This window comes from Salvelinus fontinalis, unplaced genomic scaffold, assembly GCF_029448725.1.
Source record: "Salvelinus fontinalis isolate EN_2023a unplaced genomic scaffold, ASM2944872v1 scaffold_0005, whole genome shotgun sequence".
In the NCBI taxonomy this organism is placed as follows: Eukaryota; Metazoa; Chordata; class Actinopteri; order Salmoniformes; family Salmonidae; genus Salvelinus; species Salvelinus fontinalis.
In genome coordinates, this window is record NW_026600214.1 from 1000275 (window position 1) to 1024776 (window position 24502).

General features: G+C 46.7%; 1 protein-coding gene across 1 annotated transcript in view; it reads right to left on the bottom strand.

Moving 5' to 3' along the window:
- LOC129841974 (ankyrin-2-like) overlaps positions 1 to 24502 on the bottom strand; it is a 256273-nt gene that overhangs the window by 54390 nt on the left and 177381 nt on the right. The window contains exons 39-43 of the mRNA XM_055910338.1: positions 24322 to 24332; positions 13283 to 24002; positions 12009 to 12086; positions 11704 to 11835; positions 11070 to 11213 (exon numbers count right to left, since the gene is read on the bottom strand). Coding sequence (XP_055766313.1) covers positions 11070 to 11213; positions 11704 to 11835; positions 12009 to 12086; positions 13283 to 24002; positions 24322 to 24332 — 11085 coding nt within the window. The remainder of the gene's footprint in view (positions 1 to 11069; positions 11214 to 11703; positions 11836 to 12008; positions 12087 to 13282; positions 24003 to 24321; positions 24333 to 24502) is intronic.

Below are 24502 nucleotides of genomic sequence, written 5' to 3' on the forward strand. Positions count from 1 at the left end.
ATGTAACTGGTCCAGAGTCTCCTCTATCTCTGTAATGTAATGTAACTGGTCCAGGATCTCCTCTATCTCTGTGATGTAATGTAACTGGTCCAGAGTCTCCTCTATCTCTGTAATGTAATGTAACTGGTCCAGTACCTTCACTCTGGTCCAGAGTCTTCTCTATCTCTGTAATGTAATGTAACTGGTCCAGTACCTTCACTCTGGTCCAGAGTCTCCTCTATCTCTGTAATGTAATGTAACTGGTCCAGTACCTTCACTCTGGTCCAGAGTCTCCTCTATCTCTGTAATGTAATGTAACTGGTCCAGTACCTTCACTCTGGTCCAGAGTCTCCTCTATCTCTGTAATGTAATGTAACTGGTCCAGTACCTTCACTCTGGTCCAGAGTCTCCTCTATCTCTGTAATGTAATGTAACTGGTCCAGAGTCTCCTCTATCTCTGTAATGTAATGTAACTGGTCCAGAGTCTCCTCTATCTCTGTAATGTAATGTAACTGGTCCAGAGTCTCCTCTATCTCTGTAATGTAATGTAACTGGTCCAGAGTCTCCTCTATCTCTGTAATGTAATGTAACTGGTCCAGAGTCTCCTCTATCTCTGTAATGTAATGTAGCTGGTCCAGAGTCTCCTCTATCTCTGTAATGTAATGTAACTGGTCCAGAGTCTCCTCTATCTCTGTAATGTAATGTAACTGGTCCAGAGTCTCCTCTATCTCTGTAATGTAATGTAACTGGTCCAGAGTCTCCTCTATCTCTGTAATGTAATGTAACTGGTCCAGAGTCTCCTCTATCTCTGTAATGTAATGTAGCTGGTCCAGTCTCCTCTATCTCTGTAATGTAATGTAATGTAACTGGTCCAGAGTCTCCTCTATCTCTGTAATGTAATGTAGCTGGTCCAGAGTCTACTCTATCTCTGTAATGTAATGTAGCTGGTCCAGTCTCCTCTATCTCTGTAATGTAATGTAATGTAACTGGTCCAGAGTCTCCTCTATCTCTGTAATGTAATGCAGCTGGTCCAGAGTCTTCTCTATCTCTGTAATCTAATGTAACTGGTCCAGTCTCCTCTATCTCTGTAATGTAATGTAACTGGTTCAGTCTCCTCTATCTCTGTAATGTAATGTAGCTGGTCCAGAGTCTTCTCTATCTCTGTAATGTAATGTAACTGGTCCAGTCTCCTCTATCTCTGTAATGTAATGTAACTGGTCCAGAGTCTTCTCTATCTCTGTAATGTAATGTAACTGTTCCAGTCTCCTCTTTCTCTGTAATGTAATGTAGCTAGTCCAGAGTCTTCTCTATCTCTGTAATGTAATGTAACTGGTCCAGAGTCTCCTCTATCTCTGTAATGTAATGTAACTGGTCCAGAGTCTCCTCTATCTCTGTAATGTAATGTAACTGGTCCAGAGTCTCCTCTATCTCTGTAATGTAATGTAGCTGGTCCAGAGTCTCCTCTATCTCTGTAATGTAATGTAACTGGTCCAGAGTCTCCTCTATCTCTGTAATGTAATGTAACTGGTCCAGAGTCTCCTCTATCTCTGTAATGTAATGTAGCTGGTCCAGAGTCTCCTCTATCTCTGTAATGTAATGTAACTGGTCAAGTCTCCTCTATCTCTGTAATGTAATGTAACTGGTTCAGTCTCCTCTATCTCTGTAATGTAATGTAACTGGTCCAGAGTCTCCTCTATCTCTGTAATGTAATGTAATGTAACTGGTCCAGAGTCTCCTCTATCTCTGTAATGTAATGTAACTGGTCCAGAGTCTCCTCTATCTCTGTAATGTAATGTAGCTGGTCCAGGGTCTCCTCTATCTCTGTAATGTAATGTAACTGGTCCAGAGTCTCCTCCATCTCTGTAATGTAATGTAACTGGTCCAGTCTCCTCTATCTCTGTAATGTAATGTAACTGGTCCAGTCTCCTCTATCTCTGTAATGTAATGTAACTGGTCCAGAGTCTCCTCTATCTCTGTAATGTAATGTAGCTTGTCCAGTCTCCTCTATCTCTGTAATGTAATGTAACTGGTCCAGAGTCTTCTCTATCTCTGTAATGTAATGTAGCTGGTCCAGTCTCCTCTATCTCTGTAATGTAATGTAATGTAACTGGTCCAGAGTCTCCTCTATCTCTGTAATGTAATGTAACTGGTCCAGAGTCTCCTCTATCTCTGTAATGTAATGTAACTGGTCCAGTCTCCTCTATCTCTGTAATGTAATGTAGCTGGTCCAGTCTCCTCTATCTCTGTATTGTAATGTAACTGGTCCAGAGTCTTCTCTATCTGTGTAATGTAATGTAGCTGGTCAAGTCTACTCTATTGCTGTAATGTAATGTAATGTAACTGGTCCAGAGTCTCCTCTATCTCTGTAATGTAATGTAACTGGTCCAAAGTCTCCTCTATCTCTGTAATGTAATGTAACTGGTCCAGTCTCCTCTATCTCTGTAATGTAATGTAGCTGGTCCAGTCTCCTCTATCTCTGTAATGTAATGTAACTGGTCCAGAGACCCCTCTATCTCTGTAATGTAATGTAACTGGTCCAGAGTCTCCTCTATCTCTGTAATGTAATGTAACTGGTCCAGGGTCTCCTCTATCTCTGTGATGTAATGTAACTGGTCCAGAGTCTCCTCTATCTCTCTAATGTAATGTAACTGGTCCAGTACCTTCACTCTGGTCCAGAGTCTTCTCTATCTCTCTAATGTAATGTAACTGGTCCAGTACCTTCACTCTGGTCCAGAGTCTCCTCTATCTCTGTAATGTAATGTAACTGGTCCAGAGTCTCCTCTATCTCTGTAATGTAATGTAACTGGTCCAGTACCTTCACTCTGGTCCAGAGTCTCCTCTATCTCTGTAATGTAATGTAACTGGTCCAGTACCTTCACTCTGGTCCAGAGTCTCCTCTATCTCTGTAATGTAATGTAACTGGTCCAGTACCTTCACTCTGGTCCAGAGTCTTCTCTATCTCTGTAATGTAATGTAACTGGTCCAGTACCTTCACTCTGGTCCAGGGTCTCCTCTATCTCTGTAATGTAATGTAACTGGTCCAGTACCTTCACTCTGGTCCAGAGTCTCCTCTATCTCTGTAATGTAATGTAACTGGTCCAGAGTCTCCTCTATCTCTGTAATGTAATGTAACTGGTCCAGAGACCCCTCTATCTCTGTAATGTAATATAACTGTACCAGAGTCTCCTCTATCTCTGTAATGTAATGTAACTGGTCCAGAGTCTCCTCTATCTCTGTAATGTAATGTAACTGGTCCAGAGTCTTCTCTATCTCTGTAATGTAATGTAGCTGGTCCAGTCTCCTCTATCTCTGTAATGTAATGTAATGTAACTGGTCCAGAGATCCCTCTATCTCTGTAATGTAATGTAACTGGTCCAGAGTCTCCTCTATCTCTGTAATGTAATGTAACTGGTCCAGAGACCCCTCTATCTCTGTAATGTAATGTAACTGGTCCAGAGACCCCTCTATCTCTGTAATGTAATGTAACTGGTCCAGTCTCCTCTATCTCTGTAATGTAATGTAACTGGTCCAGAGTCTCCTCTATCTCTGTAATGTAATGTAACTGGTCCAGAGACCCCTCTATCTATGTAATGTAATGTAACTGGTCCAGAGTCTCCTCTATCTCTGTAATGTAATGTAACTGGTCCAGAGTCTCCTCTATCTCTGTAATGTAATGTAACTGGTCCAGAGTCTTCTCTATCTCTGTAATGTAATGTAACTGGTCCAGAGTCTCCTCTATCTCTGTAATGTAATGTAACTGGTCCAGAGTCTCCTCTATCTCTGTAATGTAATGTAACTGGTCCAGGGTCTCCTCTATCTCTGTGATGTAATGTAACTGGTCCAGAGTCTCCTCTATCTCTGTAATGTAATGTAACTGGTCCAGTACCTTCACTCTGGTCCAGACTCTTCTCTATCTCTGTAATGTAATGTAACTGGTCCAGAGTCTCCTCTATCTCTGTAATGTAATGTAACTGGTCCAGAGACCCCTCTATCTCTGTAATGTAATGTAACTGGTCCAGAGTCTCCTCTATCTCTGTAATGTAATGTAACTGGTCCAGAGTCTCCTCTATCTCTGTAATGTAATGTAACTGGTCCAGAGTCTCCTCTATCTCTATAATGTAATGTAACTGGTCCAGAGTCTTCTCTATCTCTGTAATGTAATGTAACTGGTCCAGAGTCTCCTCTATCTCTGTAATGTAATGTAACTGGTCCAGAGTCTCCTCTATCTCTGTAATGTAATGTAACTGGTCCAGGATCTCCTCTATCTCTGTGATGTAATGTAACTGGTCCAGAGTCTCCTCTATCTCTGTAATGTAATGTAACTGGTCCAGTACCTTCACTCTGGTCCAGAGTCTTCTCTATCTCTGTAATGTAATGTAACTGGTCCAGAACCTTCACTCTGGTCCAGAGTCTCCTCTATCTCTGTAATGTAATGTAACTGGTCCAGTACCTTCACTCTGGTCCAGAGTCTCCTCTATCTCTGTAATGTAATGTAACTGGTCCAGTACCTTCACTCTGGTCCAGAGTCTCCTCTATCTCTGTAATGTAATGTAACTGGTCCAGTACCTTCACTCTGGTCCAGAGTCTCCTCTATCTCTGTAATGTAATGTAACTGGTCCAGAGTCTCCTCTATCTCTGTAATGTAATGTAACTGGTCCAGAGTCTCCTCTATCTCTGTAATGTAATGTAACTGGTCCAGAGTCTCCTCTATCTCTGTAATGTAATGTAACTGGTCCAGAGTCTCCTCTATCTCTGTAATGTAATGTAACTGGTCCAGAGTCTCCTCTATCTCTGTAATGTAATGTAGCTGGTCCAGAGTCTCCTCTATCTCTGTAATGTAATGTAACTGGTCCAGAGTCTCCTCTATCTCTGTAATGTAATGTAACTGGTCCAGAGTCTCCTCTATCTCTGTAATGTAATGTAACTGGTCCAGAGTCTCCTCTATCTCTGTAATGTAATGTAACTGGTCCAGAGTCTCCTCTATCTCTGTAATGTAATGTAGCTGGTCCAGTCTCCTCTATCTCTGTAATGTAATGTAATGTAACTGGTCCAGAGTCTCCTCTATCTCTGTAATGTAATGTAGCTGGTCCAGAGTCTACTCTATCTCTGTAATGTAATGTAGCTGGTCCAGTCTCCTCTATCTCTGTAATGTAATGTAATGTAACTGGTCCAGAGTCTCCTCTATCTCTGTAATGTAATGTAGCTGGTCCAGAGTCTTCTCTATCTCTGTAATCTAATGTAACTGGTCCAGTCTCCTCTATCTCTGTAATGTAATGTAACTGGTTCAGTCTCCTCTATCTCTGTAATGTAATGTAGCTGGTCCAGAGTCTTCTCTATCTCTGTAATGTAATGTAACTGGTCCAGTCTCCTCTATCTCTGTAATGTAATGTAACTGGTCCAGAGTCTTCTCTATCTCTGTAATGTAATGTAACTGGTCCAGTCTCCTCTATCTCTGTAATGTAATGTAGCTGGTCCAGAGTCTTCTCTATCTCTGTAATGTAATGTAACTGGTCCAGAGTCTCCTCTATCTCTGTAATGTAATGTAACTGGTCCAGAGTCTCCTCTATCTCTGTAATGTAATGTAACTGGTCCAGAGTCTCCTCTATCTCTGTAATGTAATGTAGCTGGTCCAGAGTCTCCTCTATCTCTGTAATGTAATGTAACTGGTCCAGAGTCTCCTCTATCTCTGTAATGTAATGTAACTGGTCCAGAGTCTCCTCTATCTCTGTAATGTAATGTAACTGGTCCAGAGTCTCCTCTATCTCTGTAATGTAATGTAACTGGTCCAGAGTCTCCTCTATCTCTGTAATGTCATGTAACTGGTCCAGTCTCCTCTATCTCTGTAATGTAATGTAGCTGGTCCAGTCTCCTCTATCTCTGTAATGTAATGTAACTGGTCCAGAGTCTCCTCTATCTCTGTAATGTAATGTAACTGGTCCAGTACCTTCACTCTGGTCCAGAGTCTCCTCTATCTCTGTAATGTAATGTAACTGGTCCAGTACCTTCACTCTGGTCCAGAGTCTTCTCTATCTCTGTAATGTAATGTAATGTAACTGGTCCAGAGTCTCCTCTATCTCTGTAATGTAATGTAACTGGTCCAGAGTCTCCTCTATCTCTGTAATGTAATGTAACTGGTCCAGAGTCTCCTCTATCTCTGTAATGTAATGTAACTGGTCCAGTCTCCTCTATCTCTGTAATGTAATGTAGCTGGTCCAGTCTCCTCTATCTCTGTAATGTAATGTAGCTGGTCCAGAGTCTACTCTATCTCTGTAATGTAATGTAGCTGGTCCAGTCTCCTCTATCTCTGTAATGTAATGTAATGTAACTGGTCCAGAGTCTCCTCTATCTCTGTAATGTAATGTAGCTGGTCCAGAGTCTTCTCTATCTCTGTAATCTAATGTAACTGGTCCAGTCTCCTCTATCTCTGTAATGTAATGTAACTGGTTCAGTCTCCTCTATCTCTGTAATGTAATGTAGCTGGTCCAGAGTCTTCTCTATCTCTGTAATGTAATGTAACTGGTCCAGTCTCCTCTATCTCTGTAATGTAATGTAACTGGTCCAGAGTCTTCTCTATCTCTGTAATGTAATGTAACTGGTCCAGTCTCCTCTATCTCTGTAATGTAATGTAGCTGGTCCAGAGTCTTCTCTATCTCTGTAATGTAATGTAACTGGTCCAGAGTCTCCTCTATCTCTGTAATGTAATGTAACTGGTCCAGAGTCTCCTCTATCTCTGTAATGTAATGTAACTGGTCCAGAGTCTCCTCTATCTCTGTAATGTAATGTAGCTGGTCCAGAGTCTCCTCTATCTCTGTAATGTAATGTAACTGGTCCAGAGTCTCCTCTATCTCTGTAATGTAATGTAACTGGTCCAGAGTCTCCTCTATCTCTGTAATGTAATGTAACTGGTCCAGAGTCTCCTCTATCTCTGTAATGTAATGTAACTGGTCCAGAGTCTCCTCTATCTCTGTAATGTCATGTAACTGGTCCAGTCTCCTCTATCTCTGTAATGTAATGTAGCTGGTCCAGTCTCCTCTATCTCTGTAATGTAATGTAACTGGTCCAGAGTCTCCTCTATCTCTGTAATGTAATGTAACTGGTCCAGTACCTTCACTCTGGTCCAGAGTCTCCTCTATCTCTGTAATGTAATGTAACTGGTCCAGTACCTTCACTCTGGTCCAGAGTCTTCTCTATCTCTGTAATGTAATGTAATGTAACTGGTCCAGAGTCTCCTCTATCTCTGTAATGTAATGTAACTGGTCCAGAGTCTCCTCTATCTCTGTAATGTAATGTAACTGGTCCAGTCTCCTCTATCTCTGTAATGTAATGTAGCTGGTCCAGTCTCCTCTATCTCTGTAATGTAATGTAACTGGTCCAGAGTCTCCTCTATCTCTGTAATGTAATGTAACTGGTCAAGTCTCCTCTATCTCTGTAATGTAATGTAACTGGTTCAGTCTCCTCTATCTCTGTAATGTAATGTAACTGGTCCAGAGTCTCCTCTATCTCTGTAATGTAATGTAATGTAACTGGTCCAGAGTCTCCTCTATCTCTGTAATGTAATGTAACTGGTCCAGTCTCCTCTATCTCTGTAATGTAATGTAGCTGGTCCAGTCTCCTCTATCTCTGTAATGTAATGTAACTGGTCCAGAGTCTCCTCTATCTCTGTAATGTAATGTAACTGGTCCAGTCTCCTCTATCTCTGTAATGTAATGTAACTGGTCCAGTCTCCTCTATCTCTGTAATGTAATGTAACTGGTCCAGAGTCTCCTCTATCTCTGTAATGTAATGTAGCTTGTCCAGTCTCCTCTATCTCTGTAATGTAATGTAACTGGTCCAGAGTCTTCTCTATCTCTGTAATGTAATGTAGCTGGTCCAGTCTCCTCTATCTCTGTAATGTAATGTAATGTAACTGGTCCAGAGTCTCCTCTATCTCTGTAATGTAATGTAACTGGTCCAGAGTCTCCTCTATCTCTGTAATGTAATGTAACTGGTCCAGTCTCCTCTATCTCTGTAATGTAATGTAGCTGGTCCAGTCTCCTCTATCTCTGTATTGTAATGTAACTGGTCCAGAGTCTTCTCTATCTGTGTAATGTAATGTAGCTGGTCCAGTCTCCTCTATCGCTGTAATGTAATGTAATGTAACTGGTCCAGAGTCTCCTCTATCTCTGTAATGTAATGTAACTGGTCCAGAGTCTCCTCTATCTCTGTAATGTAATGTAACTGGTCCAGTCTCCTCTATCTCTGTAATGTAATGTAGCTGGTCCAGTCTCCTCTATCTCTGTAATGTAATGTAACTGGTCCAGAGACCCCTCTATCTCTGTAATGTAATGTAACTGGTCCAGAGTCTCCTCTATCTCTGTAATGTAATGTAACTGGTCTAGGGTCTCCTCTATCTCTGTGATGTAATGTAACTGGTCCAGAGTCTCCTCTATCTCTCTAATGTAATGTAACTGGTCCAGTACCTTCACTCTGGTCCAGAGTCTTCTCTATCTCTCTAATGTAATGTAACTGGTCCAGTACCTTCACTCTGGTCCAGAGTCTCCTCTATCTCTGTAATGTAATGTAACTGGTCCAGAGTCTCCTCTATCTCTGTAATGTAATGTAACTGGTCCAGTACCTTCACTCTGGTCCAGAGTCTCCTCTATCTCTGTAATGTAATGTAACTGGTCCAGTACCTTCACTCTGGTCCAGAGTCTCCTCTATCTCTGTAATGTAATGTAACTGGTCCAGTACCTTCACTCTGGTCCAGAGTCTTCTCTATCTCTGTAATGTAATGTAACTGGTCCAGTACCTTCACTCTGGTCCAGGGTCTCCTCTATCTCTGTAATGTAATGTAACTGGTCCAGTACCTTCACTCTGGTCCAGAGTCTCCTCTATCTCTGTAATGTAATGTAACTGGTCCAGAGTCTCCTCTATCTCTGTAATGTAATGTAACTGGTCCAGAGACCCCTCTATCTCTGTAATGTAATATAACTGTACCAGAGTCTCCTCTATCTCTGTAATGTAATGTAACTGGTCCAGAGTCTCGTCTATCTCTGTAATGTAATGTAACTGGTCCAGAGTCTTCTCTATCTCTGTAATGTAATGTAGCTGGTCCAGTCTCCTCTATCTCTGTAATGTAATGTAATGTAACTGGTCCAGAGATCCCTCTATCTCTGTAATGTAATGTAACTGGTCCAGAGTCTCCTCTATCTCTGTAATGTAATGTAACTGGTCCAGAGACCCCTCTATCTCTGTAATGTAATGTAACTGGTCCAGAGACCCCTCTATCTCTGTAATGTAATGTAACTGGTCCAGTCTCCTCTATCTCTGTAATGTAATGTAACTGGTCCAGAGTCTCCTCTATCTCTGTAATGTAATGTAACTGGTCCAGAGACCCCTCTATCTCTGTAATGTAATGTAACTGGTCCAGAGTCTCCTCTATCTCTGTAATGTAATGTAACTGGTCCAGAGTCTCCTCTATCTCTGTAATGTAATGTAACTGGTCCAGAGTCTTCTCTATCTCTGTAATGTAATGTAACTGGTCCAGAGTCTCCTCTATCTCTGTAATGTAATGTAACTGGTCCAGAGTCTCCTCTATCTCTGTAATGTAATGTAACTGGTCCAGGGTCTCCTCTATCTCTGTGATGTAATGTAACTGGTCCAGAGTCTCCTCTATCTCTGTAATGTAATGTAACTGGTCCAGTACCTTCACTCTGGTCCAGACTCTTCTCTATCTCTGTAATGTAATGTAACTGGTCCAGAGTCTCCTCTATCTCTGTAATGTAATGTAACTGGTCCAGAGACCCCTCTATCTCTGTAATGTAATGTAACTGGTCCAGAGTCTCCTCTATCTCTGTAATGTAATGTAACTGGTCCAGAGTCTCCTCTATCTCTGTAATGTAATGTAACTGGTCCAGAGTCTCCTCTATCTCTATAATGTAATGTAACTGGTCCAGAGTCTTCTCTATCTCTGTAATGTAATGTAACTGGTCCATAGTCTCCTCTATCTCTGTAATGTAATGTAACTGGTCCAGAGTCTCCTCTATCTCTGTAATGTAATGTAACTGGTCCAGGATCTCCTCTATCTCTGTGATGTAATGTAACTGGTCCAGAGTCTCCTCTATCTCTGTAATGTAATGTAACTGGTCCAGTACCTTCACTCTGGTCCAGAGTCTTCTCTATCTCTGTAATGTAATGTAACTGGTCCAGTACCTTCACTCTGGTCCAGAGTCTCCTCTATCTCTGTAATGTAATGTAACTGGTCCAGTACCTTCACTCTGGTCCAGAGTCTCCTCTATCTCTGTAATGTAATGTAACTGGTCCAGTACCTTCACTCTGGTCCAGCGTCTCCTCTATCTCTGTAATGTAATGTAACTGGTCCAGTACCTTCACTCTGGTCCAGAGTCTCCTCTATCTCTGTAATGTAATGTAACTGGTCCAGAGTCTCCTCTATCTCTGTAATGTAATGTAACTGGTCCAGAGACCCCTCTATCTCTGTAATGTAATATAACTGTACCAGAGTCTCCTCTATCTCTGTAATGTAATGTAACTGGTCCAGACTCTCCTCTATCTCTGTAATGTAATGTAACTGGTCCAGAGTCTCCTCTATCTCTGTAATGTAATGTAACTGGTCCAGAGTCTCCTCTATCTCTGTAATGTAATGTAACTGGTCCAGAGTCTCCTCTATCTCTGTAATGTAATGTAACTGGTCCAGAGTCTCCTCTATCTCTGTAATGTAATGTAACTGGTCCAGAGACCCCTCTATCTCTGTAATGTAATATAACTGTTCCAGAGTCTCCTCTATCTCTGTAATGTAATGTAACTGGTCCAGGGTCTCCTCTATCTCTGTAATGTAATGTAATGTAACTGGTCCAGAGTCTCCTCTATCTCATTAATGTAATGTAACTGGTCCAGAGTCTCCTCTATCTCTGTAATGTAATGTAACTGGTCCAGAGTCTCCTCTATCTCTGTAATGTAATGTAACTGGTCCAGTACCTTCACTCTGGTCCAGAGTCTTCTCTATCTCTCTAATGTAATGTAACTGGTCCAGTACCTTCACTCTGGTCCAGAGTCTCCTCTATCTCTGTAATGTAATGTAACTGATCCAGTACCTTCACTCTGGTCCAGAGTCTTCTCTATCTCTGCGTAGGTCCTGGATGTCTGCTCCTGAGCTGACTTGTTCATCTGGGTCTCTATCAGGTGGACGATGTCCATCCGGTTGATCTTGGTCAGCCTCTTTATCAGGCTGTCCTCTGCTGGACAAAAGACAAGACATATAATTAGTTCATTAATAATAATAATAATAATAAATAATCATTACCCTTTTCACTTCTATAGCACTTTTGATTAAACGAAATAATCTTGCTTCAAACCCCCCCCCCAAAAAAAAATACAACAAAAAAGACAATCAATTTAAGAAGACATTTTTATCATTCATAAATAGCAAACATAAAAAAAAAAAAACGTTTTTTCTTTTGTCATTATGGGGTATTGTGTTTAGATGGATGAGGAAAAAACTAACAATTTAAATACATTTTGGATTAAGGCTGTAAAATGTATCTATCATTCATAAATAGATGGATGGTTTCCATGGATGAGTCCACAGCTGAGTGCCAAAATGGCACGCTATTCTCTACATAGTGCACTACTTTTGACCAGAGCCGTGCACTATATAGGGAATATAGTCTCATTTTGGACACACCCCAGTGATGCCCAGTAGAACAGATGGCGTCAGGACAGACATACCGGTGGCGTGTTTTCCCTCTCTCTCAGCCCAGCGCTGCAGCAAGGCGTGGCTCTGCTCCTGTAAGGAGTTAGGGTTCTCCATCCTCACTTCCTGGATCTCATCCTCGTTGAACTCCAGCTCCCTCGCCAGCTCTGAGACACATGGGGGACGGGGGGACGGGGGGATAACGACACTGAGTTGGCGTCTTAAACAGTACCCTTATTCCCTACATAGTGGACGACATTTGACCAGTGTTTTCCACAGCTTTTTACTCCTATTTCATACACACCTTCTACACCAGGTAAACACCACCTGGATAACTTACCTGTCCAGCTGAACCCCAGCAGGTCTGCAATGATAGCCAACGTCTCCTCTTTCCTGTCTGCATCGTCGTGCCAATCCACTACAAACACCACCACGGCCAGAGGTTACACACAGGTCATCACAGCTCAACAGCAGCACAGTAACAACATTATGGCTCCGTCCCAATTGGCATCATATTCCCTATAGGGTGCACTACTTTAGACCGTAGGGTCCATAGGGAATAGGGATGCACTACTTTAGACCATAGGTCCCATAGGGAATAGGGTGCACTACTTTAGACCATAGGGCCCATAGGGAATAGGGATGCACTACTTTAGACCATAGGGTCCATAGGGAATAGGGATGCACTACTTTAGACCATAGGTCCCATAGGGAATAGGGATGCACTACTTTAGACCATAGGGTCTATAGGGAATAGGGATGCACTACTTTAGACCATAGGGCCCATAGGGAATAGGGATACACTACTTTAGACCATAGGGCCCATAGGGAATAGGTTGCCATTTTGGACCGCAGGCCATAACTTCTCTGAAAATATAACAGTTTAAAACTCTCCAGAGATCATGTTGATTATGGGATGTTTTCTAGGTTCTTGGAAGGTACAGGTACATTTCAGTAAGCAATGTAACCGGCCTCTATGTTATAGGCTGTGGAGGTAATGGTGCTGATGATGGGTGAAGTATGAAGCAGAGCTGATGTTCATACTGATCCATACTGTTGATGACAATACCTGCTCTACTCGGACCACCACGACGGTGTATTTGTAGTCTATTAGTACTTAAACAATGGAAAGAATGTGGCATTCCAAACTCAGTGCAGTGATTATTAGTAAAAGGAGTTTCAGTAATGTAGTAGTCTATGAGATTTCCTGAAGTTAATCATGATGGGCAGTAATGTAATAGTCTATGAGATGTCCTGAAGTTAATCATGATGGGCATTCCTAGAGTTTTCTCCGAACACATCTAGGTCAGTCAATCTTGAGATTTCATCTACACATACGTGGACAATAGACACTAGACAATCGTCAATAGACAATCGTCAATAGACAATAGTCAATAGACACAGACATTTATATGGAAAAGAAACAACACAACACAAGACAACACAGGACAGGACAAGACAACACAGGACAGGACAAGACAACACAGCACGGCACGAAATGACAAAACAAGACACACAACAGAAAAGTGACAAACGATTGGTCTTGAATAAGACAAAGAAAGTTCTTCCAAGGAGCAGAGAAAGAGAGGAAAAGAAGTGGCAGATTTTTGGTACCTTGCTGCCGCTCCGTGGTCCGATCAGCCCAGATTAGCTGCATCTGAGTCTCCACTGAGTCTTCCCAGATTGGTCTCGACTCAAACACCTCCTCCGTCACCGAGGAAGCTCCAACTCGTGTCTGAGTCTCCACTGAGTCTTCCCAGATGGGTCTCGACTCAAAAAGCTCTCCCGTCACCGAGGAAGCTCGAACCCGTGTCTGAGTCGGCAAAGCCCTCGTGTCTGGGGCAGATCTGCGAGGCGTTGGTCTGTCATACTTGAAGATGACAGAATGTGGACCGTTGTGATCACCGCTGCTGCTGATGTCGTCGACATCCAGAGAGGATCGGAGGGAAGGCTCTCGTAGGTCAGAGCCCTGGTCTCTGTTGGGCTGGGAAGAGGAGGAGGAATGGGCTGTGGTTTTGTGCTTGCCCATGACAGGGAGTCTGGAGGTGAGAGGTTTGGATTTAGTTGTAGGACGGTCGCTGTCGGAGTGACTCCTGCTGTCTTTGTTAGTTAAGATTTTCTTCCCGGCTTTAAAATCCTCCTCAGACCTCGTCCTCCGGTCCTGATCAAGAGATTCCACCACTGTTGATTTCTGCTCATGGCCCAGGTCTGATTTCACTGAACCAGCTTTGATGGGTATCTTTGATTTGAAACTGCTTTCATCCTTAGCCACAGTGTCTGCTGAGGTGTAGGATATTGCCAGGACACTAGAGGGAGCCACTGAGATGTCAGACCCTTCCAGGACACTAGAGGTGTCAGACCCTGCCAGGACACTAGTGGGTGCCACTGAGGTGTCAGACCCTGCTGAGGTGTCATACCCTTGCAGGACACTAGGGGGTGCCACTGAGTCATAATAGCCAGCGAGCATTTCAATGATAGAGCATGGCTCCTCTTCCTCTTCTTCTTCATCCTCAAGGGATGAGTCGGATGACTGGTGGACCTGTTCAGAGTACACAGAGCGGGTGACAGTAGCAGCGGTGGTAAACATCTGGAGGTCAGCTATAGTCGGGTCTGGAGAACCTACCTCTAAGAAGCTTCCCATCTCAGCTTCTAGCAGGGGGAATGTTTCAGCTTTTGGCTCAATTTTGATGGAGGTCCTGGGTTTGGCCATTGGTTTCCCCCTCTGATCAGCCTCGGGTAATGGTAAAGTCTTGAAGGAGGAGTCAGAATCATCTTTGGTTTGGTCAGCAACGTCAATAGTCTGTTCTGTTTTGAGAACATCGGGGCCAGCGTAATCTCCAGTGTCCTGGAACAGAACCTGGTCAACTGGGTGTTCTCCTATGTGAAAGAAGGCATAGCCCTCGGCCTCCTCTTCAACGCTCCTCCTCGTCATGTCCACAGCACCCCCTCTGGTCATCTCAAAGAACTTCCCTTCCTGGAACTGGAAGGGGTTGGGGGTGCCCCCCTCGGTCGGTGTGGTGTCAGGGGTACGGCGGTCTTCCACGAGACCCATAATCCTTCGTTCCTCCGCCTCTACACGTGCGTCGAAGGCTTCGTCGTCGTTGTCATTCTCGTTGTCGTCTGGCATGGCACTCCATGGGACCAGCTCTCCTTGAACAGGCATGTCTTCGGGATGCATTTCCAACATGGCTGCCTCCGCATCCTCATCCTCCACCTCCTTGAAGCTTTCATCGTCGGTGCATAACACCTCTGGTTTGACTGACAGACTTTCACCAGACTGACTGACTCTCAACTGTGACTGATCCCTCTCATCCTCGTGTGCTTGCATAGCCGATATTACATCTGTCTCCTCTTTCTGCTCAGTACGTTCACTGATATTTTCACTGATATTCTCTGTGGTATAGTGTTCTTTTTCAGTGCTTAGTGAATGATATTCGAGGTGCTCAGAGACCTGTCTTCCTGATAGTGAATGTCCTGAGGCACTGTATGGTAAGTGAGCTTCACATTGAACTGAACTATCCAACTCAGTTACTGCACCAGGGACTGAGGGTTGGATTGTAGCCATAGTTTCAATTTCAGACTGAAGAGTATCGGTGTCGATTTTGGGGTTAGTTAATTTCGCTTCCCTGTCCATCAGGTCAACGATCGACTCTTCATAATCCTCAGAGTCTGATAACACAGAGCCGTCTGAGGGTTTCCCGTCTGTCTTCGTTTTGACGTCCTGCTCCATCTCCTCAAAGGTTTTGATCTTGGCGGCCATTTTGAACATCTCCTCCTCTGGTGTGAACTGTCTCTGGCCGGTCTCGCTACCCTCTGCATCCACGTCGTCCATATCATCCTCAGGGTTTGAGCTCAGATTTATGGGCATGGAGAGCCACTCAGGGTCTCCCCCCTTCAATGGGAGGGGACCCTCGCGCTCACCATCCATTTGATAGGTCCGTTTGGAGTAATCCTCATTCTCAATGTTGCTGACGTGCTCCTCACCGAGACAGGCTCTAAGCTGAGAGAAGTAGTCTTCATACACAGCTGTCTTCTTTGTCGCCTGAAAGCCTGTGTCTTGTTTCGGTTCAGTGGGGCTGCTCTCCAGCGAGTCAAGGCAGGGGGAGTCCCCGGTTGGACTTGGCTCTAAAGAGTCAGGGGACTTCCTGGAGGAACCTTCATCCATGACAGGACTGGTCTCCAGAGAATCCCCATGGGAGAGTCGTCTCTCTGGGTGGCCCAGGGCCAAAGGAAAGAGGACCTCTAAGTCTGCAGGTCTGAGGGCCTGACCCACACCGTCTGGGCTGTGCACCGCTCCATGATCAGGTGAATCCCTTTCATGGAGCTCTGGTGCAACCCAACCAGATTCAGGAGCAATTCTGTCTGCTGAAATTGAGTCTTGCATGTTTAGGTTTGAGTATGAAAGTTCTGTTGTTTTGTGGTACGATGGTTTTATCTCTAAATCATCCCAGTCCTCTAAGATGGGTCTTGTCCCAACAGGGACCTGGTCATCCTCTTCAGAGGCTTGAGCGGGGAGCACTGAATCAAACGTCCTTTGAAGGTCAAAGGTCACCTTCTTTGAGTCTCTTGAACGTATTACTGTAGTAGCCGAACGTTCTGATGGTTCCCGCCCAGCTGAACGACTCTGCATGAAGTCCTTATCGCCGTAGATGACGTCGTCCTCCACGGCTCCTACTTGCACTGCATTATTAACAACATCTCGTTCTGTCACTTTATCTACCTGCTCAGTGGAGAACGTGTGGGTTTCCCGTTTGCTCTCCCGTGTAATCATAACCTGTTCAAATCTCTCTTGGACGACGTCGTCCTCCGATACACCCCTGAGATCTACAGGTCTGTCTTCTAGGTACTGTTCTAAATCTCCACTGAGGAGTGCCTCCATGCCTGACGTATCTTTAACTCTTACAGCTGGTCTGGGGGATGTCTTCCTTTCGATCATGACTTCTTGTAACATTGGTTCCTGAACTGGGTTCAAGATTATCGCTTCGGCACCCCGAGCGCCACCATCACCCATGTCTTGCACTTTCCACCAGTCTTCTTTTTCTGTCTCTGTATCTTCTGTAGACATGTCTACCTCCTTTGTGGAGAAAATAAGTGATTGTTGCTTGTCATCCCTGGTCAGGATGGTCTGTTTGAAACTCTGTTGTTGGACAATGTCATCCTTTGGTGAACCACTGATTACCATACATCTCTGTTCTAAGTAGTGATCAATATCTTCCCTGAGGAGTGACTCCATCCCTGACATATCGCTCACCACTGTAACCGGTCTGGGGGAGGATTTCCTCTCCATCCTGACTTCTTGTAACATTGGTTCCTGAACTGTCATCACTTCAGTGCCACGGACAGGTGATGGTCTCTGTTCTAGGTAGTGATCCATATCTTCCCTGAGGAGTGACTCCACCCCTGACATATCTCTCACCACTGTAACAGGTCTGGGGGAGGTTTTCCGTTGGATCATGACTTCTTGTTCCCGAACAGGGGACGGGGTCACTGACTTGGTTGCTATGACTAAATCTTCAGTTTCTGGAAAGATTTCTTCATCACCATGAATCACGTCTCCTAGTACTTTCATCCCATCCATTCTCTCTGTCTCTCTATAAACTGTGGGCAGGTCAACCTCCTGAGTGGGGAATGTGAGTGGGCTCATCTGTGGGGTGTCTGCTAATCCTTCGTGTTTCTCACTCTCCCCCGTGCTTGAATGGGGAGTCCTGGTTCCTAGGCTAGTCCCGGGAGAGTCCGCTGCACCTTCATTCTTCAGACTCACAGGGCTTTCATTCCCCACCAGGTTCTCAGTCTTAGTGAATAACTCATCCCGTCTGTCGTCGTTCATACAGGGGCTGAACATGAAGGTTGGGGTGTCGTTTGGGTGGTCTGCTGAGAGCTCCTCCTCGGCTGCTTCAGCCTGGGGGTGGTTGTTGCCCCCTGTGAACGAGGTCTGTCTGAACAGCTGGTACTCTGGACTGTCCTCCAGCTCGGCCTTGATGTCAGCGCTAAAGTCCTCAGATGGTTTCCTGTCCGGGCTGATCTGCATCTCTATAGAAGACTTCCTGGCTGGTCCCATCTCTGGTTCCTCCAGCTGCATCATCTCTATAGAAGACTTCCTGTCTGGTCCCATCTCTGGTTCCTCCAGCTGCATCATCTCTATAGAAGGCCTCATGTCTGGTCCCATCTCTGGCTCCTCCAGCTGCATCATCTCTAGAGAAGACTTCCTGTCTGGTCCCATCTCTGGCTCCTCCAGCTGCATCATCTCTATAGAAGACTTCCTGTCTGGTCCCATCTCTGGTTCCTCCAGCTGCATCATCTCTGAAGAACGCCTCCTGTCTGGACCCATCTCTGGCTCCTCCAGCTGCATCATCTCTATAGAAGACCTCCTTTCTAGTCCCATCTCTGGTTCCTCCAGCTGCATCATCTCTATAGAAGACTTCCTATCTGGTCCCATCTCTGGCTCCTCCAGCTGCATCATCTCTATAGAAGACCTCCTTTCTTGTCCCATCTCTGGCTCCTCCTGTTGCATAATCTCTGGGCTGCTCCATCCATCCTCTGGTAGAGCCCTGTCTAGGAAGATCCCTCCGTCCTCTGGTAGAGCCCTGTCCAGGAGGATCCCTCCATCCTTTGATAGAGCCCTGTCTAGGAAGATCGCTCTGTCCTCTGGTAGAGCCTTGTCTAGGACGATTCTTCCGTCCTCTGGTAGAGCCTTGTCTAGGAGAATCCCTCCATCTTCTGGTAGAGCCCTGTCTAGAGGGATTCCTCCGTCCTCTGCTAGAGCCCTGTCTAGGATGATCCCTCCGTCCTCTGGTAGAGCCCTGTCTATAGGGATTCCTCCGTCCTCTGGAAGAGCCTTGTCTAGGAGAATCCCTCCATCTTCTGGTAGAGACCTGTCTAGAGGGATCCCTCCATCCTCTGGTTGAGCCCTGTCTAGGAGGATCCCTCCGTCCTCTGGTATAGCCCTGTCTAGGATGATACCTCCGTCCTCTGGTAGAGCCCTGTCTAGGAGGATCCCTCCATCCTCTGGTTGAGCCCTGTCTAGGAGAATCCCTCCGTCCTCTGGTATAGCCCTGTCTAGGATGATACCTCCGTCCTCTGGTAGAGCCCTGTCTAGGAGGATCCCTCCATCCTCTGGTTGAGCCCTGTCTAGGAGGATCCCTCTGTCCTCTGGTAGAGCCCTGTCTGGGAGGATCCCTCCGTCCTTTGGTAGAGCCCTGTCTAGGAGGATCCCTCCGTCCTCTGGTAGAGCCCTGTCTAGGAAGATCCCTCCGTCCTTTGGTAGAGCCCTGTCTAGGAGGATCCCTCCATCCTCTGGTAGAGCCCTGTCTAGGAAGATCCCTCCGTCCTTTGGTAGAGCCCTGTCTAGGAGGATCCCTCCGTCCTCTGGTAGAGCCCTGTCTAGGAAGATCCCTCCGTCCTTTGGTAGAGCCCTGTCTAGGAGGATCCCTCCGTCCTTTGGTAGAGCCCTGTCTAGGAGGATCTCTCCATCCTCTGGTAGAGCCCTGTCTAGAGGGATTCCTCCGTCCTCTGCTAGAGCCCTGTCTAGGATGATCCCTCCGTCCTCTGGTAGAGCCCTGTCTATAGGGATTCCTCCGTCCTCTGGAAGAGCCTTGTCTAGGAGAATCCCTCCATCTTCTGGTAGAGCCCTGTCTAGAGGGATCCCTCCATCCTCTGGTTGAGCCCTGTCTAGGAGGATCTCTCCGTCCTCTGGTAGAGCCCTGTCTAGGATGATACCTCCGTCCTCTGGTAGAGCCCTGTCTAGGAGGATCCCTCCATCCTCTGGTTGAGCCCTGTCTAGGAGGATCCCTCTGTCCTCTGGCAGAGCCCTGTCTAGGAGGATCCCTCCGTCCTTTGGTAGAGCCCTGTCTATAAGGATCCCTCTGTCCTTTGGTAGAGCCCTGTCTAGGAGGATCCCTCCGTCCTTTGGTAGAGCCCTGTCTAGGAGGATATCTCCGTCCTCTGGTAGAGCCCTGTCTAGAGGGATTCCTCCGTCCTCTGGAAGAGCCTTGTCTAGGAGAATCCCTCCATCTTCTGGTAGAGCCCTGTCTAGAGGGATCCCTCCATCCTCTGGTTGTGCCCTGTCTAGGAGGATCCCTCCGTCCTCTGGTATAGCCCTGTCTAGGATGATACCTCCGTCCTCTGGTAGAGCCCTGTCTAGGAGGATCCCTCCATCCTCTGGTTGAGCCCTGTCTAGGAGGATCCCTCTGTCCTCTGGTAGAGCCCTGTCTAGGAGGATCCCTCCGTCCTTTGGTAGAGCCCTGGCTATAAGGATCCCTCTGTCCTTTGGTAGAGCCCTGTCTAGGAGGATCCCTCCGTCCTTTGGTAGAGCCCTGTCTAGGAGGATCCCTCCGTCCTTTGGTAGAGCCCTGTCTAGGAGGATACATCTGTCCTCTGGTAGAGCCTTGTCTAGGAGGATCCTTCCGTCCTCTGGTAGAGCCCTGTCTAGGAGGATCCCTCTGTCCTCTGGTAGAGCCCTGTCAATGAGGATCCCTCTGTCCTCTGGTAGAGCCCTGTCTAGGAGGATCCCTCCATCCTCTGGTAGAGCCTTGTCTAGGAGGATCCCTTCATTCTCTGGTAGAGCCCTGTCTAGGAGGATCCTTCCGTCCTCTGGTAGAGCCCTGTCTAGGAGGATCCCTTCATCATTTGGTAGAGCCCTGTCTAGGAGGATCCCTCCATCCTCTGGTAGAGCCCTGGCTAGGAGGATCCCTCCGTCTTCTGGTAGAGCCCTGTCTAGGAGGATCCCTCCATCCTCTGGTAGAGCCCTGGCTAGGAGGATCCCTCCGTCCTCTGGTAGAGCCCTGTCTATGAGGCTCCCTCCATCCTCTGGTAGAGCCCTGTCTAGGAGGATCCCTCCGTCCTCTGGTAGAGCCCTGTCTAGGAGGATACATCTGTCCTCTGGTAGATCCTTGTCTAGGAGGATCCCTCCATCCTCTGATAGAGCCCTGTCTAGGAGGATCCCTCCGTCCTCTGGTAGAGCCCTGTCTAGGAGGATCCCTCCGTCCACTGGTAGAGCCCTGTCTATGAGGATCCCTCTGTCCTCTGGTAGAGCCCTGTCTGGGAGGATCCCTCTGTCCTCTGGTAGAGCCCTGTCTAGGACGATTGCTCCATGTTCTGATAGATCCTGGTCTAGGAGGATCCCTCTGTCCTCTGGTAGAGCCCTGTCTATGAGGATCCCTCCGTCCTCTGGTAGAGCCTTGTCTAGGAGGATCCCTCCGTCCTCTGGTAGAGCCCTGTCTAGGAGGATCCCTCCGTCCTCTGGTAGAGCCCTGTCTAGAGGGATCCCTCTGTTCTCTGGTAGAGCCCTGTCTAGGAGGATCCCTCCGTCCTCTGGTAGAGCCCTGTCTAGGAGGATCCCTCCGTCCTCTGGTAGAGCCCTGACTAGGAGGATCCCTCCGTCCTCTGGTAAAGCCCTGTCTAGGAGGATCCCTCCGTCCTCTGGTAGAGCCCTGTCTAGGAGGATCCCTCCGTCCTCTGGTAGAGCCCTGTCTAGGAGGATCCCTCCATCCTCTGGTAGAGCCTTGTCTAGGAGGATACATCTGTCCTCTGGTAGAGCCTTGTCTAGGAGGATCCCGCCGTCCTCTGGTAGAGCCCTGTCTATGAGGATCCCTTCATCCTCTGGTAGAGCCTTGTCTAGGAGGATCCCTCCGTCCTCTGGTAGAGCCCAGTCTAGGAGGATCCCTCCGTCCTCTGGTAGAGCCCTGTCTAGGAGGATCCCTCCGTCCTCTGGTAGAGCCTTGTCTAGGAGGATCCCTCCGTCCTCTGGTAGAGCCCTGTCTAGAAGGATCCCTCCATCCTCTGGTAGAGCCTTGTCTAGGAGGATCCCTCCGTCCTCTGGTAGAGCCCTGTCTAGGAGGATCCCTCCATCCTCTGGTAGAGCCCTGTCTAGGAGGATCCCTCCGTCCTCTGGTAGAGCCTTGTCTAGGAGGATCCCTCCGTCCTCTGGTAGAGCCCTGTCTAGGATGATCCCTCCGTCCTCTGGTAGAGCCCTGTCTAGGAGGATCCCTCCATCCTCTGGTAGAGCCCTGTCTAGAGGGATCCCTCTGTCCTCTGGTTGTATTCTGTTGATGTTAGTCACTGACTCCTGCAACTGAACCGTAACATGAGTTATCTCAGAGTATTCAGAGTGGTCCCTTTCTAAGACATTCGTTTTTTCAGAGTCTTCAGAGTGGTCTCTTACTAAGATCAGATGTGGTTCATCATCCGCCCCTTCGTAGTGGAGGGCCAGGATATCACTCTGCGAGCAGAGGATTGTGGAAGTTGGAGTTTCTGATGACATATGCTCTGTGGGACTGGCTTCAGCTCTGTAGGTCTCACTGTAGATCACTGCCTCGGAGCTCGATGTGGAGGTTGTGGATGACGTCATGGCTTTGTGCTCGAAGAGCCCCGTTTTGTTCTTGGAAGGATCCTGGCCAGTCTGGAATGCCTTCATCAGCTCCCGGACAGACATCGTCTCCTCCAGCCTCTCCGTCTGAGACCGGGGGGATTTCGGAGATTTGGGAAGCTTGGGAAGATCTGGCATCTGGGGCTCACCCGTTTCCTTAGTGATGGTGATGAAAGTTGTGTTCTGAGGGACTGGCGCCTGCGCAGGCTTTCGCTTGCGGCCATCCTCCCCCTCTTCCTCTTCCTCAACCTTCTTTTGTAGAGCTCTCACTCTGTCCTTTATGGACCCGATTGGGGTTTCCACGACCAGGGGCGACACTGGTGGCTCCATGGCTGGGGTTGGTTCAGAAGACCCAGACCAAGTCTCAGACCCAGACCTGAGCCCAGACTCCCCCAGTACAACATCCCAATCCAGGGTTGCAGTCGGTTTTAACTCAGTCCCGGGCCCCACTCCAGGTTCAGACCCAGACACCACTATAGGTCCGGACCCAGACACCACTCCAGGCATAGACCTGGGAACCACTCCAGGCTCAGATCCAGGAACCACTCCAGGCTCAGACCCAGGAACCACTCCAGGTATAGACCTGGGAACTACTCCAGGCTCAGACCCAGACACCACTCCAGGCATAGACCTGGGAACGACTACAGGCTCAGACCCAGGAACCACTACCGGCATAGACCTGGGAACCACTCCAGGCTCAGACCCAGGAACGACTACAGGCTCAGACCCGGGAACCACTCCCGGCCTCGGCTCCCCCAGAACAACATCCCCATCAAGGGACTCCTCAGAGCTCATCCTCTCCAGCTCACCCTCAGAACTGCTGCATCCAGAACGTTCCCTGTCCCTCAACTTCTTCCTGATCGGCTTTTTGATCTCAGGAGGATGGCGTTTGCCTTCCCGCTTCAGAACCACCTGAGCTAATCTCTCCTGGACTATGATGTCCTGTAGTAGGCAACTGGTTACACCAGATCTCTCTTCTAGGTGCTGGTTCATGCCTCCACTTTGGTGAGATACCATACCTGACATATCTCTAACCTCTTTGGTCATTGTGGAAGAGGTCTTCCTCTGAATGTTGACTTCTTGTAGTACCGGCTCCTGAACATCAGAGGGAGTCATGGCTTTGGCTTTAGTCTGAGAGAGAAGAACCCACTCCTCGTCCTCCATTTTGGACATCTGCAGTACTTTCTCTTTGTTGTTTGTGAAGCTAGTATCTCCCCCTCGTAAAATATCTCCAACCTTCTCCAGATCCTCTTTCACCTGTTCCATGATCTCAAACGGCTCCCCGGGTTCCTCCTCCATCCCTGTCCTTCCTCCTCTTCCTCCTCCTCCTCTACCTCTATCCGAAGAGCTTGGGTGTTCAGTTTGCTCTGTCGTCAAGATGGCGGACATCTTGATGAGGTCGTGTTTCATATCGGCGACCTCCGAAAGGAGGTCAGGGCTGGCCAGCATGGCTGGATCTAGCACCTGATTGGTCGGTAGCGTGTAAGTCTCTGTCGACTCCGTCTCGTCGTCTTCCATTTTGAAAACAAGGAGGAAACCAAACCAAAGGTGTAAAGAACATAAGGGGAGGATGGAGTGAAGGGGAAGAGAAGACATCGGAAAACCGTGGTCAGGGCAGAACATATCACAGTATATCTTCTGTTCAAAACAGGGAAAAGGGAAAGCAGCTTGACGACGGAAGAGGAGTGGTGAGTTCTCCAAAGGAGAGGGGGAGGGGAGATGGGGTAGGGGAGATGGGGGGAGGAGGGCAGCAACAGCAGAAGCGAAGCCAACAGAAGAGAAACAGAACAGGACGGAGGAAAGATATGGGCAAGAAATAACCTGTCGATACATATTGGTGTAATTGACTGCACATTCATACACATGACACAGGAAGTAGTCTAAACACAACAGGAAGTAGTCTAAACAAAACAGGAAGGTATAAAAATAAAAATGGTAAGCGACCTGAATACCAGGGTTGGGGTCAATTCCATTTATATTCTAGTCAATTCAGGAAGTATACTGAAACTCCAGTTCCAAATTCCAATTCTCTACAACGCTTTTCAATTAGGAAAATGTGGAATTTGAATTTTGCTTAACTTTCTGAATTGACTGTTTGAATTTAAATGGAATTGACCCCCAACCCTGCTGAATATGGAACCAACGGAGGAAGAAAAAACAGACTGGTTTCACACAAACAAAGATCTCAAGATTGTTTCTCAACATGAAGGGCTCATGTCCACTGACAAAAGGCAAACAGGGAGAAAAGAGCAGATGGTTTCCCGCGCCATGTAAACCGCTGATAGCTAACTGTCAGGAAGTCTTAAGTAAATAGGAACATATGGGGAGTAAAACTATATATAAATACATGTAGAAAACCTCAGTTAATTTGTTAAATAAATATCAGTGATCTAAGAAAAGATACCAGTGATATAACAGGCTAATGAATTGATAACAGAAAAGATACCAGTGATATAACAGGCTAATGAATT